This window comes from Littorina saxatilis, linkage group LG4 (genome assembly GCF_037325665.1).
Source record: "Littorina saxatilis isolate snail1 linkage group LG4, US_GU_Lsax_2.0, whole genome shotgun sequence".
Taxonomy (NCBI): domain Eukaryota; kingdom Metazoa; phylum Mollusca; class Gastropoda; order Littorinimorpha; family Littorinidae; genus Littorina; species Littorina saxatilis.
Window position 1 is genome coordinate 3,597,963 of NC_090248.1, and position 17,500 is coordinate 3,615,462.

Here is a 17,500-nt window from a genome sequence, read left to right on the forward strand (position 1 = left end):
TACATCCGTAAGTTTGATTCAGTAGAAAGATATTTAAGGGTAAGGTTTTGAATATAATCAGAAAAAATTGCACGCCGATAATCTTATTGCAACGTCTTTTGGTCAAAAGTTCAATTTTTTAATTTTGTTTGAGTTTCATTGTTTGTTTTTGTGTGCACGTTTTGTGTATAAGGTAGAGGAGGATTATTTACATAAATTTACACTTTTCTGGTTTTATATTTGACAAGACAAAATAAAAATTCAAAATAAATAAATCCCTTTGAACCAGTTTAAGCAGTGCCATTTTATTTGTTTGTTTATAGTAACGGTTGGTTTAACTTTAGGGGGTTAGATAATGGTGTAGAGTGTCACTGTATGTTTCTCTCTTTTTAGTTTTCTCAGAGCCGCTTAGCAAGTCTGTGCCCCAGGCAGTTTAAAAGTTTGTAAAGGGCCCAAAGTTGGATCTTTTGAGTTTGCAAGTGACAGGTATGCATGAGTGCCCCACCCCTAGTGGGTCATTGTCGTTGAAGTCACTGGTCACACCTCGCTGAACACACGCCTTTCACCCAGTCACTCCTTACAACACAAAGAAACACACACACCTCAGCGCCAGGGCTTCTAATTGTCGTGTCACCTGCGACGTCTTTGTTCGTCCTTATCTTGTGGTGTTCTTTTTACATAAGTTTTTCCAAGAGGAAAAGCTACCCCTGTTCTCCTTCATTTCTCTAAGGGGTACTCTACGCACCTTGTTCCTTTTCCCTGACTATTCTTCTTGTCCCATTTCCTTTTCCACCTCAGTAGCTTAGAAACAATAGCTTGCCTCTGACAAGTCACACAACTAAAAGCGCCATGGCCCACAGCCTGCGCTCCAGTCAAGCACCATCTCCCCTCAGGGAGGAAACAACCTCGTCCCAAGGTGCAAGCAGGGCTGGGCGAGACAAAGACCCGGAGACCAAGCTGCTCCCCTCCCCTCCAGCCTGGCTGGATGGGGAAGTGGAGGAACAGCTGCCGGGGCGGTTGTCTCTCCTGTCCTCTGCTGAAGTTTGTGAGACAGAAGACAGGGGCACCCCTTCCAAGAGAAGGCGGGAGGATACCACAACAGAACATCGGGTTACCCCACTAGCTTCCCCTCGTGGGAAAAAGCTTACCACTGTCCAGACGCTACTGGACAACAGACGCTCACTGGTAGCCCGGCGGCGGGCATCACCATGTAAGAATAAGGTTACCACAAAGTGTTCTGAACCAACGAGACGCAGCGAAAGGCTGGTTGGGCAAGGCTCAAAAGAGGCTCTTGAAGGCCCTGGCAAAAGGCGGGGACAGGTAGAAGTGGTGGATAGTTCTGGCGACTCGAGTGTCGCCAGAATGGTTGGACAACGGGAGGACTTGCCCGGCGCCGGGAATGATCCTCAAGCAAGAAGAAGTCTGACATTTAACTCCCAGGGCCCCCAGGCTGCGTTGCCTGGAGCTCCCAGTCCGTCTGGGAGTACCCAGCGTCCTATTGGGACAAGATCCCGGCAAACTCTGCATGGCGATCGACTGTTTCTCCAACTCTCAGAGAGACAAGGACAACCAGAATACAATGTGACGAACGGAGAGTCGGAGGTGGCCTAAATGAGGATGGGGCATCCCCTGACTCTGTTCCTCCCATCTCACCAGCAGAGAACCAAACAGGGGTCTCGGAAATAATTATTGAACTCGGCGCTATGCGCTTCGTTCAATAATGAATTTTCTCGATTTGCTCTATAAATCCCTTAGTGCACTGGGATGTCTCAATAACTTAAATAATAATAATAATAATAATAATAATAATAATAATAATAATAATAATAATAAAACACTACAAGTGCAAAGTGATTACATACATTTCTTTACTATGGGAAATGGGGGGAAGGGGGAGGGGGGGGGTGGAGGGTGAGTTAACATCAGGACAAAAATACTATTACAAACAACACAAAACAGATAACGGAGTATAAAGCTAAAAGAGAATTAAATTTTACTCGCTTCTCAAACAGTCCATGACAAGTGTCATGAACTTTGCGAGTTTTAGCAATACACTCTTTTTTGTAGTGGAAAAAAGCGCTCTTTGAATTTAACTGAATTGGGGCGGGCATAATAATAGCACCGTAACAACTGTTTTCTATAATTGGCAGTTCGGAAGCGTGGCAGATGAGAGACTATTCCTGCGCACCTTCAAAGAACGACTAAGTGAAAACTTTTGTCTGAAATGGCTCAACCATACGTCACCGAGTCCTCGTTTTGAACTTTACCACAGTTACAAAAGTCTGATAAGACGAGAACATTATTTAGACTATAATATAAAAGTTAATATCTACAGGACAGCTCTCAGCAGGTTCAGACTGGGCACACATTCAATGCACACAGGCAACGTTTTTCACACCCGGAATCAAGCCGGCTATGCCCTTTTTGTACACATAAAACTGAGGATGAAATACATGTTGTTTTTGTGTGCCCCGTGTATCAGGATATCAGAAACAGATATATTGGCATACCCGTTGACTCCCCACTCGAACTCCAACTGAGTGAACTGTTGAAAGGTAGTGTGTGTGTGTGTGTGTGTGTGTGTGTGTGTGTGTGTGTGTGTGTGTGTGTGTGTGTGTGTGTGCGTGCGTGTGTGTGTGCGTGCGTGCGTACATGCGTGTGTGTGTGTTGGCGTGCGTGCATGCGTGCATGCGTGTGTGTGTGTGTGTGTGTGTGTGTGTGTGTGTGTGTTCTAAGTCGTGTGTTCAATCAGTGTGAGTGTACGTAAAAGTGGAATTTGTGTGTGATAACCATATAATGTACGAACGCGCAAATAAGTTTCGCAAATTTCATAATGTGTCTAATGATTTGCCAACTCTGTAACATTATGTAAATAATATAAATGTGTTGAATAGTAACAAATAGTTTATCCCTTTTACAGTATGTCTATTTCATCCAATTCCACTGTTGGGTATACTTGACATTTGGTTTGTTTGGGGATGTTGAAGTTAATTACTAACCACCATTTTCAGCGACCTCACAAGAAAATAAAGATGACGGTGCAACCAACTTGGTTGGTCCCATGGTTGGTGCCATCGTTGGAGTGGGTTTGGTAATGACTATCAGCATCACTGCTGCCATTTGGTAAGAGACTCAGGCACATATGAAATGACGATACAACACACACAGACACACACACACACACTCATACCCCCCACCCACACAATCACACACACACACACACACACACACACACACACACACACACACACACCCACACACATAGTTAGAGGCGGAGATATGCGTATCATTTATAGACAAGAAGGCTTTGTGGACCCAATTAAACGCTTCGCGTCGTCGAATTGGCCCTAAAAAAAAATAGACCCCCCCCCCCCCCCCCCCTAACAATGATGTGATCCGCCCCTGGGTTGTGTGTAGTTTCGTTTTCTGTGCACACCATTGTAACGATTATGGTAAAAGACGTTCTTAGATTCAGCAAGACAGGTATTTTATTTCCACCTTTATTTCAGCTGGCGTCGGAAAAGTGCCACCTCGAGAAGCAGCGGCCAGGACCCTACCACCAGTGAGTTATCTTGTCACCAGCAGGAGATGGTCTAGGCGTGTTATTGACCCACTTTCTAGAAGCGGTCTTTTGATTGGATTAATTATAAAGCCTTTTAAAGAAAGCCAAAATCAACAACATGAAACAAATATTCGAATGTTTCACATTTTTATGTCGCTCAATTCGTTGGTGGACCTTTATAAAAAAAAAAAGCTAGGTGAAAGACATGAATCAAGAAAATCACAATCGACGTTTGACAAAGCCAAAATAATGTAACTAATCAATCAGTGCATGATAAAGGCAAGTCATTCAGTCATCCTTGTCGCTGAAGCAGTCGTATACGATATACACTCAAGTAATTAAAAAAAGTGTCAATGTTAATGTGACAGTGGGGCCATTCAATCGTATGCATGTCAACAGATCAGTCTATGTTTTGTTTGGTATGTTTCAATGAAGCAATGACATCTTACACACTATTCAATGTGGACAGATCAACTTCTTGAGTTGTTCTTCGAAACACAATGTGTGCTTGTGTTCATTGGTGGTGTTAGGTATGCCCCAGACACACGGACGACAAGAACAGTTACAATCACTACAAGTTGAAACAGTAACATGATACAGTGTGTGTGTGTGTGTGTGTGTGTGTGTGTGTGTGTGTGTGTGTGTGTGGTGTGTGTGGTAATGTTAGGTGTGTGGTTAGTACAACTGGTTCTTATGCCAGGTTCATGTTAATCTCTTTCATATTTGTTTTCTGAATGCCTCTGTCTTTTGTCATATCCAGCCTCCTCCAGTGTGAAGGACGCAGCCCCTACAGTCAGTCCAGAGCCTTCACCTCTGAGACAGTCATCTTCCAACGAGGACAACCTCTACAGTGAGATACGAGACCCGGATGACACGTATGCAATATCTGAAATGCAAAGTATCTACGACAAACCCAGCCCTTATTCAAATGACGATGGTGACAGGGAGCCGTACATGCAACTGACGTCAAAGACAAATGACGTCAACATGCCTGCGTCAAATGCTGCTTATGTCAATACTAAACTGTCTGTATAAAGAGGGGTTCATATCACAGCATGATCTGATGTGTAGTACATAGAGAATACTACATGGCTTGCTGTGTCGTACCAGATTTACACAAGTTGTCATTTAAAATATTGAACTGCGAGCGAAAGCTCAATATATTGTTTTTTTTATTAAAGCTCAAAATCGTTTTTCAATATTTGAAAAAGTAACGAGTGTAAATCTGGTACGAAACAGCAAGGCATGTAGTATTCTGTTTATCCTACATACTGTACTATACGTGTATTTCACTCAAAAATTCCTGCAGTCGAGTTAGCTAAATTGAAGACGCTTGTTTTGGAAGCTCGATCTCTTCTAAAGCCTCCTGCAATCTATTACGTCAAAGCAAAGAAACGTCACTCTGAACGTGTGGCGTGACGTGTTAGTTCTAAAAATTCATGAGAGGAATTAGCGAGAGCAATTTTGTTTCTATAATGACGTTTGTCTCGGTGACTTCGGCATCACAAGCAGTGGAAAAACTGGTCCCTGCCAGACTTGCTTGACATGACCTCATTTACATGATATACACACGTGTGATTTGAACGATTATTATCTCACGAGTGTCTATCTCACGTATGTAGGATAACAAATAGTACAATCCAATGCACTATACTGTTGTACAAACCAGTATAGTTCAATACAATACAGTGAAGTACAAACCAGTACAGTTTAATACAATACAGTGTAGTAAAACCAGTACAGTCAAATGCAATACAGTGTAATACACACCCGAACATTTCAATACAATAACGTGTAGTACAATACAACATTGTGTAGTACAAACTAGAACAGTTTAATACAATAGGGTGTAGTATTGACCAATACTGCTCAACACAATACAATTTAGTACAATCAAGTATAACATAATGATATGTACTTATCTTCTTGTGCTCATATAGGTGTACACCGTTATATCCAAAGATCACTTTTGTCTGCGTTTTGTTTCCATTTAGAAAAGATCAGTGAATGGGAGACGCTTGTTGTTTGTTAAAGTGTTTTTTTTAAGTCAGGCGCTCATGTTTAGTTCATTTTAGTCGATGTTGCCAGTTCGTTCTCACAAGGAATTTAAGTTCTGGATTATTTTATTTTACAGGATAAAAGCCATTATTCTTTAAAGTAAGCCTTAGTAATCAATGTGCAAGGACATTTGAATAGCCCGTTTGACATTTCTTTTGTGCGTGTGTCTTGTTCTGTTTGATGTGTGCGAGTGTCGGTGTTATTATTGTTTAACGTTTCCTTGCGATTGTTGCCAAACGTAAATCACCAGGTCATTCAAGTCTTTTTTCACTTAACACAAAACATAACTTGTGATCCACGGGTAACGATTCATGGCCGGGATGTACACAGATCCACTGTGTGTGCAATCTCAGAGACGGTATCCATGTCCCATCCTTGTGTCAAGACTGGCACACAAAACACTTCGGTCAGTCTGCCAAAAGTGTAGGTGGCTAAATACATTAAAACACGCCCGTTACTATGTAGCGCGACTCATGTCTCTGCTAGCTTTCCACTGCGGGGAAACGACCTAAATCGCCTAGCAGTGGGATAAAGTAATAAACAAATATTGCAAAACAAAAAACTGTATTTCTCAAGCAAGAAAAGAAAACAGAAAACCAAAAAATAAACGAAAAAAAAAGAAACAATATAAGAAATGATTATGGTGATGTTGATAAAGCTCCATGCGTTGCAATGTACCTTACTTCACTCCTTACCCACCCCCCCCCCCCCACACCTCACACACTCCGATCCGCATCCTCCACCCCCACCCCCTACTTGGTATCATGGTCTTCATCATGATGGTGACTGAACTGAGTTCGTCCCTCCCTTGGAAACGATGACGTGCCCTACCACAGAATGATATGTCCAAACTCTCCCAGGGAAACGATGACGTGCCCTACCACAGAATGATATGTCCAAACTCTCCCATGGAAACGATGACGTGCCCTACCACAGAATGATATGTCCACACTCTCCCAGGGAAACGATGACGTGCCCTACCACATAATGATATGTCCAAACTCTCCCAGGGAAACGATGACGTGTCCTACCACAGAATGATATGTCCAAACTCTCCCAGGGAAACGATGACGTGCCCTACCACAGAATGATATGTCCAAACTCTCCCAGGGAAACGATGACGTGCCCTACCACAGAATGATATGTCCAAACTCTCCCAGGGAAACGATGACGTGCCCTACCACATAATGATATGTCCAAACTCTCCCAGGGAAACGATGACGTGCCCTACCACAGAATGATATGTCCAAACTCTCCCAGGGAAACGATGACGTGCCCTACCACAGAACGATATGTCCAAACTCTCCCAGGGAAACGATGACGTGCCCTACCACAGAATGATATATCCAAACTCTCCCATGGAATAAACGTGTCCTACCACAGAATGATATGTCCAAACTCTCCCATGGAATAAACGTGTCCTACCACAGAATGATGTGTCCAAACTCTCCCATGGAATAAACGTGTCCTACCCTGTGTCGACACACACCAACGCGCTACAACCCGGCTGCTACCTTTGCAGAGTAAGAATGTGTTTGGGCGAATGAACGTCACACCTTAACACAGTGTTAATCAACGACAGTAAATCAGACCCAAAAAATGACCGCTCCACACTGTAAGCAGTCAGATGGTTGACTTTTGGTATGTGTCCAGATGTAAGGGTGCTCTCGCGTAAAAGCCGGGGCACATGTGTTGTGGGGCACATGTGTTGTGGGGCACATGTGTTGTGGGGCACATGTGTTGTGGGGCACATGTGATGTGGGGCACATCTGTTGTGGGGCACATGTGTTGTGGGGCACATCTGTTGTGGGGCACATCTGTTGTGGGGCACATCTGTTGTGGGGCACATTATCATCTACACAATAAGTCGTATATCTGAAATACGCATCCGTGGAATATGTTGCATCCACAGTCCTTATATATCCGATGTGTCTCTGTGTATTCAAAGTGCCTCTATGTATCCGACGTATTTCTATGCAGACAGGGTTCTCAGGAATGCTTTACTGAGGTGCTTGACAATTTTGCTCAGCTCGGAAAGGTAGGAAGATGCGAACTGTGTACGCTTATATCTATTTGAATATATTGTTAAGTGCAGACACTTTGATGAGTGACTGAGTGTTGTGCCATGACACCAATGTGACACATGTCGTTGGTATTTTATTTGTAAGTAAAGCATTATAGCGCTTAAAGTCATCACTTCTGTATTTGAAAATAAATAAACTACACGACGACATATTAAAGCGTTGTTCTCCATCTGTAAATACTTTTTTTATATTAACAAACAGTACACATGCATTTATTCAATGCTTTTTGTTTTGTTTTTCATGTGTCTCCAATGTTTATATATAAACAATACAACATGTATGCTTGCCACCTTTTCGTTGTGTTCAATCGTTATGAGCACATTCCTGTCTCACGCCATAGTTTGTTTTCTTAAGGCTAGCCTTATTTCAACCCGACGTCGACTTTGCGAAGTCTTGTTTCACCCAAAATACTGTGTTAAAGTTTTGCGCAACAAGACTCCGCAAAGTACATGTCGCCCAAGTATTGTTACTGTGAGGCTTTGCCTAGGTTGTGTTGCTGCATTACTGTAACGAGATCGGCCTGGGCCTTTCACTCATTATTTTACTTCCTCCTACAATATTTCAAAAATAAATCACGGTATGGGCTCTAATAGATTTGTGTTGTGTGGCCTGTTTGTCCTCTTTGAGATGAGGAGGATGGCGCGCGTGTGTGTGTCAGTGTGTCTGTGTCTGTGTGTGTGTAAGCGCGTGCGTGTGTTTGTGTGTGAAAGTGTGTGTAAGTGTGTGTCTGTGCGTTTAAGTGTGTGCGCATTGTGTGTGTGTGTGTGTGTGTGTGTAGGCGTGTGTGTGTGTACTGTAAGGGCTACGTGTTTGTACATTCAAGACCGTCTTCTGTTCGTGGGTGCGCCATGACTCACTGCAAACGAGGATGCATGCAACCAGGAAGCTAATACTTGCACACATCAGAAACAAAAGGAGTGGGGTTGTTAGAAACAGAGACGGTGATGGAAATAATAGAGAAAGAGAGAGTGGGGGGAGCGAGAGGGAGAAATAGAGTGAGGGGAGCGAGAGAGAAAGAGAGATAGTGAGGGGAGAAAGAGAGAGTGAGGGGAGCGAGAGGTAGAAATAGAGTGAGGGGAGCGAGAGAGAAAGAGAGATAGTGAGGGGAGAAAGAGAGAGTGAGGGGAGCGAGAGAGAAAGAGAGATACATGTATTGAGGGGAGAAAGAGAGAGTGAGGGGGGCGAGAAAGAGAGAGTGAGGGGAGCGAGAGGGAGAAAGAGAGAGTGAGGGGAGCGAGAGGGAGAAAGAGAGAGTGAGGGGAGCGAGAGGGAGAAAGAGAGAGTGAGGGGAGCGAGAGGGAGAAAGAGAGAGTGAGGGAAGCGAGAGGGAGAAAGAGAGAGTGAGGGGAGCGAGAGGGAGAAATAGAGTGAGGGGAGCGAGAGGGAGAAAGAGAGAGTGAGGGGAGCGAGAGGGGGAAAGAGAGAGTGAGGGGAGCGAGAGGGAGAAAGAGAGAGTGAGGGGAGTGAGAGGGAGAAAGAGAGAGTGAGGGGAGCGAGAGAGAAAGAGAGATACATGTATTGAGGGGAGAAAGAGAGAGTGAGGGGGGCGAGAGAGAGAAAGAGAGAGTGAGGGGAGCGAGAGGGAGAAAGAGAGAGTGAGGGGAGCGAGAGGGGGAAAGAGAGAGTGAGGGGAGCGAGAGGGGGAAAGAGAGAGTGAGGGGAGCGAGAGGGAGAAAGAGAGAGTGAGGGGAGCGAGAGGGAGAAAGAGAGAGTGAGGGGAGCGAGAGGGAGAAAGAGAGAGTGAGGGGAGTGAGAGGGGGAAAGAGAGAGTGAGGGGAGCGAGAGGGAGAAAGAGAGAGTGAGGGGAGTGAGAGGGGAAAGAGAGAGTGAGGGGAGCGAGAGGGAGAAAGAGAGAGTGAGGGGAGCGAGAGGGAGAAAGAGAGAGTGAGGGGAGTGAGAGGGGGAAAGAGAGAGTGAGGGGAGCGAGAGGGAGAAAGAGAGAGTGAGGGGAGCGAGAGGGAGAAAGAGAGAGTGAGGGGAGCGAGAGGGGGAAAGAGAGAGTGAGGGGAGCGAGAGGGAGAAAGAGAGAGTGAGGGGAGCGAGAGGGAGAAAGAGAGAGTGAGGAGAGCGAGAGGGAGAAAGAGAGAGTGAGGGGAGTGAGAGGGAGAAAGAGAGAGTGAGGAGAGCGAGAGGGAGAAAGAGAGGGTGAGGGGAGTGAGAGGGAGAAAGAGAGAGTGAGGGGAGCGAGAGGGAGAAAGAGAGGGTGAGGGGAGTGAGAGGGAGAAAGAGAGAGTGAGGGGAGCGAGAGGGAGAAAGAGAGAGTGAGGGGAGCGAGAGGGGGAAAGAGAGAGTGAGGAGAGCGAGAGGGAGAGGGAGAGGGAGAAAGAGAGAGAGAGGGGAGCGAGAGGGAGAAAGAGAGAGTGAGGGGAGGGAGAGGGAGAAAGAGAGAGTGAGGGGAGTGAGAGGGAGAAAGAGAGAGTGAGGGGAGCGAGAGGGAGAAAGAGAGAGTGAGGGGAGCGAGAGGGGGAAAGAAAGAGTGAGGAGAGCGAGAGGGAGAAAGAGAGAGTGAGGGGAGCGAGAGGGAGAAAGAGAGAGTGAGGGGAGCGAGAGGGGGAAAGAGAGAGTGAGGGGAGTGAGAGGGAGAAAGAGAGAGTGAGGGGAGCGAGAGGGAGAAAGAGAGAGTGAGGGGAGCGAGAGGGGGAAAGAAAGAGTGAGGAGAGCGAGAGGGAGAAAGAGAGAGTGAGGGGAGCGAGAGGGAGAAAGAGAGAGTGAGGGGAGTGAGAGGGAGAAAGAGAGAGTGAGGGGAGTGAGCGGGGGAAAGAGAGAGTGAGGGGAGCGAGAGGGGGAAAGAGAGAGTGAGGGGAGCGAGAGGGGGAAAGAGAGAGTGAGGGGAGCGAGAGGGAGAAAGAGAGAGTGAGGAGAGCGAGAGGGAGAAAGAGAGAGTGAGGGGAGCGAGAGGGGGAAAGAGAGAGTGAGGGGAGCGAGAGGGAGAAAGAGAGAGTGAGGGGAGCGAGAGGGAGAAAGAGAGAGTGAGGGGAGCGAGAGGGAGAAAGAGAGAGTGATGAGAGGGAGAAAGAAAGAGTGAGGGGAGCGAGAGGGAGGAAGAGATAGTGAGGGAAGCGAGAGGGAGAAAGAGAGAGTGAGGGGAGCGAGAGGGAGAAAGAGAGAGTGAGGGGAGCGAGAGGGAGAAAGAGAGAGTGAGGGGAGGGAGAGGGAGAAAGAGAGAGTGAGGGGAGTGAGAGGGAGAAAGAGAGAGTGAGGGGAGCGAGAGGGAGAAAGAGAGAGTGAGGGGAGCGAGAGGGGGAAAGAAAGAGTGAGGAGAGCGAGAGGGAGAAAGAGAGAGTGAGGGGAGCGAGAGGGAGAAAGAGAGAGTGAGGGGAGCGAGAGGGGGAAAGAGAGAGTGAGGGGAGTGAGAGGGAGAAAGAGAGAGTGAGGGGAGCGAGAGGGAGAAAGAGAGAGTGAGGGGAGCGAGAGGGGGAAAGAAAGAGTGAGGAGAGCGAGAGGGGGAAAGAAAGAGTGAGGAGAGCGAGAGGGAGAAAGAGAGAGTGAGGGGAGCGAGAGGGAGAAAGAGAGAGTGAGGGGAGTGAGAGGGAGAAAGAGAGAGTGAGGGGAGCGAGAGGGAGAAAGAGAGAGTGAGGGGAGCGAGAGGGGGAAAGAGAGAGTAAGGGGAGCGAGAGGGAGAAAGAGAGAGTGAGGGGAGCGAGAGGGGGAAAGAGAGAGTGAGGGGAGCGAGAAGGAGAAAGAGAGAGTGAGGGGAGCGAGAGGGGGAAAGAGAGAGTGAGGAGAGCGAGAGGGAGAAAGAGAGAGTGAGGAGAGCGAGAGGGAGAAAGAGAGAGTGAGGAGAGCGAGAGGGAGAAAGAGAGAGTGAGGGGAGCGAGAGGGAGAAAGAGAGAGTGAGGAGAGCGAGAGGGGGAAAGAAAGAGTGAGGGGAGTGAGAGGGGGAAAGAGAGAGAGGCAGTCTGCTGCTGTTGCAGACAAGTCAATACTGTGAACTGTGTCCATACATAGATGTGTGGGTTTTCCTCGCATAGAGTGGTTTTCCGCTACTGATTTGTTTGATATCGGGTTCTTTCCCAGAATACAACTTAGCCATCTAATGCTTGACATTTTGTTGGTCTCTGAATCAGAGGAAGTTAGGAAGCCCGTATGAAGCTGAACGCTTGCGGTAATCGCATTGTTTGTGAGAGCATTATTATCAGAACAGAGGAAAGACAGGATGCGTTCAAGTGCCAATTGCATTTGCCTGTGTGTGTGTGTGTGTGTGTGTGTGTGTGTGTGTGCGCGTTTGCTTGTGTGTGTGTGTGTGTGGGGGGGGGGGGGTGTGTGCGTGTGTCTCACACGGTAAGGCAAGCAGTTAGGAATCACTCAAATGCATACACAGAAACCCCCGTACACACACACACACACACACTCACACTCACACAGACACACACACACACATACACACACACACACACACACTTACACATACACATACACACATATATGCACAGTCTCTCTCTCTCTCTCTCTCTCTCTCTCTCTCTCTCTCTCTCTCTCTCTCTCTCTCTGTCACACTCACACAATACAACACTTTTTTGTGATCAAATTGTTCTGATTAAAAAAAAGCATTTTGAGTAAATAAACAAACGAGAAAGCAAACCGCCAAAACAAAGAACTCTGCAAGCAAGCAACCAGAACACTGTTAAACATTACAGTAAGATCAATCACAAAAATGAAGCAACCAACGACATCACACAGCTAAAGCAACCAACAACATCACACAGCTAAAGCAACCAACAACATCACACAGCTAAAGCAACCAACAACATCACACAGCTAAAGCAACCAACAACATCACACAGCTAAAGCAACCAACAACATCACACAGCTAAAGCAACCAACAACATCACACAGCTAAAGCAAGCAACAACATCACACAGCTAAAGCAACCAACAACATCACACAGCTAAAGCAACCAACAACATCACACAGCTAAAGCAACCAACGACATCACACAGCTAAAGCAACCAACGACATCACACAGCTAAAGCAAGCAACAACATCACACAGCTAAAGCAACCAACAACATCACACAGCTAAAGCAACCAACAACATCACACAGCTAAAGCAACCAACGACATCACACAGCTAAAGCAACCAACGACATCACACAGCTAAAGCAACCAACGACATCACACAGCTAAAGCAACCAACAACATCACACAGCTAAAGCAAGCAACAACATCACACAGCTAACGCAACCAACAACATCACACAGCTAAAGCAACCAACAACATCACACAGCTAAAGCAACCAACGACATCACACAGCTAAAGCAACCAACGACATCACACAGCTAAAGCAAGCACAAAGCCGCGATCACAGTTCTCCTGTTAAAGACCCGTGCCTTACCTTCTGCACAATTTCACTCACTTTATCTTACACCCCTTTTAAAGACACATGCCTTACTTTGTGAATGACTTCACTGACTATATCTTAATCCCCGGGTTTTCACATGAAATAAGATATCATCCCTCCATGTGGACATATTGTATTGTATTGTATGGGGAGATTTATATAGCGCTTGACGTTCTCTAAGCGCTTTACATATTAATTTCTATAATGAACAGTCTGAGTGTTATAATATGTGCGCACTTGGATTATGTTCATGAATTATTTTTTCGTAAACGGCACTAGTGGCGCTTTTTTCATAGGTAATTTATCCATCAAAAAGCGTCAACTCGTCGCTGGTAGCAGTGAGACTGCCAAGTCTTGGTTGTGTGTGCAAGTACAGTGATGGTCTTATTCCATGTAAACTCCTAGATAGTCAGAAATGGTGAGTGGAGCTGTTAGCACGGTAAGGAGTGTGCCTTTAAGGTAAGCAGTTTATCCAGGAAGTACTTGTCACTTGGACACATACCAACAATGAACAGACTGGGGGTCCATGTTTAGAGTGCGTATTTTTTTCTTTTGACAAATCAAGAAGTGGCCTTTTAATAAATTGATTCATACAATATGCCAACTCATCATTGGAAGCAGGCAGGGGTTCGATGTGTAGCATGTGTCCCAGTGAAGGGATTGGTCATATCCCACGTAATAGCTCGGGGAGAAGGAAATGATTAGTCGATCTGTTAAACCGTGGGAATGAGTGTGCCTGTGTGTTATGCAGGTTATTCAGGAAGTACTTGCCGTGATGTGAAGAGTCACGCACCCGTACCGTCATGGCTCGTTGCGAATCCTGTTAATGTCAGCATGGACGTAAAGTGTGTACACTTCATGTGTCGAGTGTCAGTTCATTCATAGGGGGATAATACTCTGATTAAAATACCAGCGCTTATTTCATAGTGTTGTTTTTATCTGTGTTTTTTCCGTCCAGACCTTGTGTCAATGATATGTGCACAACAGTGACCCTCTCCCCCCACCCCCAACTTCCCCATCGCTGACCAGTTTGACAGTGCTGTATTACTGGAATTGATGCAGCAACTGTACTGTGCAAACACGAGCAGTTTAAACAAGATTTTTGTTATGGCTAAAGAAACAGAGATAGTGTGTGTTTTGCTCTCTCCTCTCCCTCTTCTTTTCTTCTCCTTCTTTATCAGTGAACCTTAACTTAAAAAGACATCGACTGCAGAATATTTGCGTAGCTTAGGTAAGCTGTCATGATCCTTTTTTGATTAAACATTCTGTAAGACATCATCTCTGCAAAACATGATGATTGTTATCAGGAATTATGATTCTGTCAAGTAGAGATGGCAGACGCCTCTTAAACTGTGTCAACCCGTCGCTTTTCACTTCCAGCATTCCACCTGCATTTCAATTCAATTTAATTCAATTCAGTTCAATTCAATAACACTTTATTGTCTGAATGCAACAAACAGAAAGCTTCCACTTGGCTCGTGTACGAGATAACATCACATAACAACACACTCTCAGAACATGTAGAAACATACATGAACACATCAACACACACACACAACCCAAACCACACATATTCAAACCCGCACCCTCACATACATCCTCGTACACACTCGTGCTTATTCTTTATAATCATACATACAGTATGGTTAATATCATTGCTAGTCCACTTCATTTAAACTCAAAAGTCTAATTAAAAATCTAATCATAAGGTAGGCCATAAACGCTCATTTCTGTGAAATACAGTCGATATCATACAATCGCCGACGGGCGCAGTGGCGTAGTGGTATGACGTCGGCCTCCTAATCGGGAGGTCGTGAGTTCGAATCTCGGTCGCTGCCGCCTGGTGGGTTAAGAGTGGAGATTTTTCCGATCTCCCAGGTCACCTTATGTGCAGACTTTTCTGTACCTCTCTTTTTTTTTAACTTTCTGAGCGTGTTTTTAATCCAAACATATCATATCTATATGTTTTTGGAATCAGGAACCGACAAGGAATAAGATGAAAGTGTTTTTAAATTGATTTCGACAATTTAATTTTGATAATAATGTTTATATATTTAATTTTCAGAGCTTGTTTTTAATCCGAATATAACATATTTATATGTTTTTGGAATCAGCAAATGATGGAGAATAAGATAAACGTAAATTTGGATCGTTTTATAAATTTTTATTTTTTTTTTACAATTTTCAGATTTTTAATGACCAAAGTCATAAATTAATTTTTAAGCCACCAAGCTGAAATGCAATACCGAAGTCTGGGCTTTGTCGAAGATTACTTGACCAAACTTTCAACCAATTTGGTTGAAAAATGAGGGCGTGACAGTGCCGCCTCAACTTTCACGAAAAGCCGGATATGACGTCATCAAAGACATTTATCAAAAAAAAAGAAAAAAAACGTCTGGGGATATCATTCCCAGAAACTCTCATGTCAAATTTCATAAAGATCGGTCCAGTAGTTTAGTCTGAATCGCTCTACACACACACACAGACACACACACACACACACACACACACACACACACACACACACAGACACACGCACATACACCACGACCCTCGTTTCGATTCCCCCTCGATGTTAAAATATTTAGTCAAAACTTGACTAAATATAAAAACATCACATGTATTAAGAATTAAACGATTGCACTTAGGCCTAAAACTAATAACCTGGGGGGGGGGGGGGGGGGGGGGGGGGATGGGTAGAGGTTATGTGCGGGCGTATTGAAAATGTCCTCTTTCGTTCAATTATGTTTTCTTACTTTGTTTCCCCTTTCTTTATGTTTGGCTATGTAATGACTCGCTTATTCGTGTATATCTATTATAACATGTCCATACAAGTTCTAACCGACGTTGTGCAAATGGATATCTCCAATGCATGTATTACCGCAAACTACATGTAAATCAAGAATGAAAACATTTAATATTCAGATTGTACGGTCTCTAAAGCTGACTTGCAGAAACTCAATCAAAGCAAATACGATTGTTTGCGTATTTTGTTTTTTTGTTTTTGTTTTGTTTTGTGTTTTTGTTGTTGTGATTTTGTTCTGATTTGTTGTTGTTGTTGTTGTTGTTGATGTTGTTGCTGTTGGTTTTGCTGTTGTTGGTGTTGTTGTTGCTGTTGGTAATTGAAAACAACACATTGCAGATGTGATAGAGGATGCAAATGGTCGATTACTTGTTGGCCAACTGGACAATAATGTTAAGTAATCAAACTAAACATTTTGGACTTGTTTTGTTTTTACTTTGTGTTATAGTTATGACCTGTCGATGCATTTAGTTGTTCCATTCATGCAAGACAGCGTTTTACTTTTTGGTGTGGAATAGCCATTGTAAAACAGTGACATACCAAAATCATCCGAACATGCGCTGTTCCAATATGTTCAGCATGCTTTAAAATGCTAAGACAGCTAGGTGTTTTGTTTATCTACGAGAAAAGAGGGATCATTATTTTAATCTCATTGAACAATGTGTGTTGTTTGCTGCAACTGTTTCATAAATTGTGGGAGTAATGCAGATGTAATACCTTTGAATGTGGATGGTAGTTTTTTGTACTTACATAGTAATAAAACAAAAACAAGAACAGAAATCCAATAAGAGTGTTAGAAATAATGCCATACCGATGCATTTTGTTCTAAAACAGTGTGTGTAAATAATAATGAAACGCACAAGTGGATTTGTTCAACTACTTTCCTCGAAGATTTTGATGTTGAGTATGACACTGCATGTTGTGTTTCGCGTGAGCTGAAGCACTGACTCCTGACATGAACTGTACATGTTAAATGTTTAAATGTTTCTTCCATGCATTCAAGCATATAATACTCAGCTTCAAAAGAAAGATAAATGTATATTTTTATGAACAAACATTTCCTTATGTTTGTTAACAGTGTTGTGTCACTCACTGGCCGCTGTTTTTCTTCCCGTTGTCTCCAATATTACTATTCTGCTTCTTCTTACCTGACATGCAATTGTAAAATGCATTATCCCTCAGAGGCCCAATTTGTTTTTCCTTGGTAAAAATTAAATCCTGCAGCTGAGGGGCACAAAATAAGATAATAAAACCATATTCATTATTGAATTCTGAATTTGATGACGATGACCTACTTTTTTTTCAAAATTATTGTTCCACCGGTGACCCATTGGGTCTTAACGGAAAACAAAAGGTCAAAATCAAAACAGTGCTAAACTCTGAAGTAAGCTGCAAATGTCATTGTTTATGTGTATTAACACTCCTCTTTTACAATGCAGGAAAGAAGTTGTATGCAGTACAACTGAATAAAACGCTATTGTAATGACACATGGGTCGCCGGTGACCCACCGGGTCTTGGGGGCATTGAACATGTGTTACTTTTTGTTTGGCATTGGGTTAGGAATGAGAGTGCCTCTGCTTTTGTTTCTCATTTTATTCAACCTTGTGTGAATATTTATTACTGTGCTTGCGTAGAGTGTTCAATATCTCTCTCTGTGTTCCCCCCTCCACCAC

General features: G+C 44.2%; 1 protein-coding gene across 1 annotated transcript; it reads left to right on the forward strand.

Moving 5' to 3' along the window:
• The first annotated feature begins 2,968 nt into the window (after positions 1-2,968).
• Positions 2,969-8,275, forward strand: LOC138965712 (uncharacterized). Its single transcript, XM_070337893.1, has 3 exons — positions 2,969-3,102; positions 3,489-3,541; positions 4,302-8,275. Exons 1-3 carry the CDS (start codon positions 3,041-3,043, stop codon positions 4,574-4,576), a joined length of 390 nt encoding a protein of 129 aa, XP_070193994.1. The 5' UTR covers positions 2,969-3,040; the 3' UTR covers positions 4,577-8,275.
• The last annotated feature ends 9,225 nt before the right edge of the window (positions 8,276-17,500 follow it).

Excerpts from the sequence above, each read along its gene's own strand:
- LOC138965712 (XM_070337893.1), top strand. The coding sequence starts at position 3,041 with ATGGTTGGTGCCATCGTTGGAGTGGGTTTGGTAATGACTATCAGCATC. Across the intron at positions 3,103-3,488 it reads AGCATCACTGCTGCCATTTG|CTGGCGTCGGAAAAGTGCCA; the intron begins GTAAGAGACTCA and ends CCTTTATTTCAG. Across the intron at positions 3,542-4,301 it reads CGGCCAGGACCCTACCACCA|CCTCCTCCAGTGTGAAGGAC; the intron begins GTGAGTTATCTT and ends TGTCATATCCAG.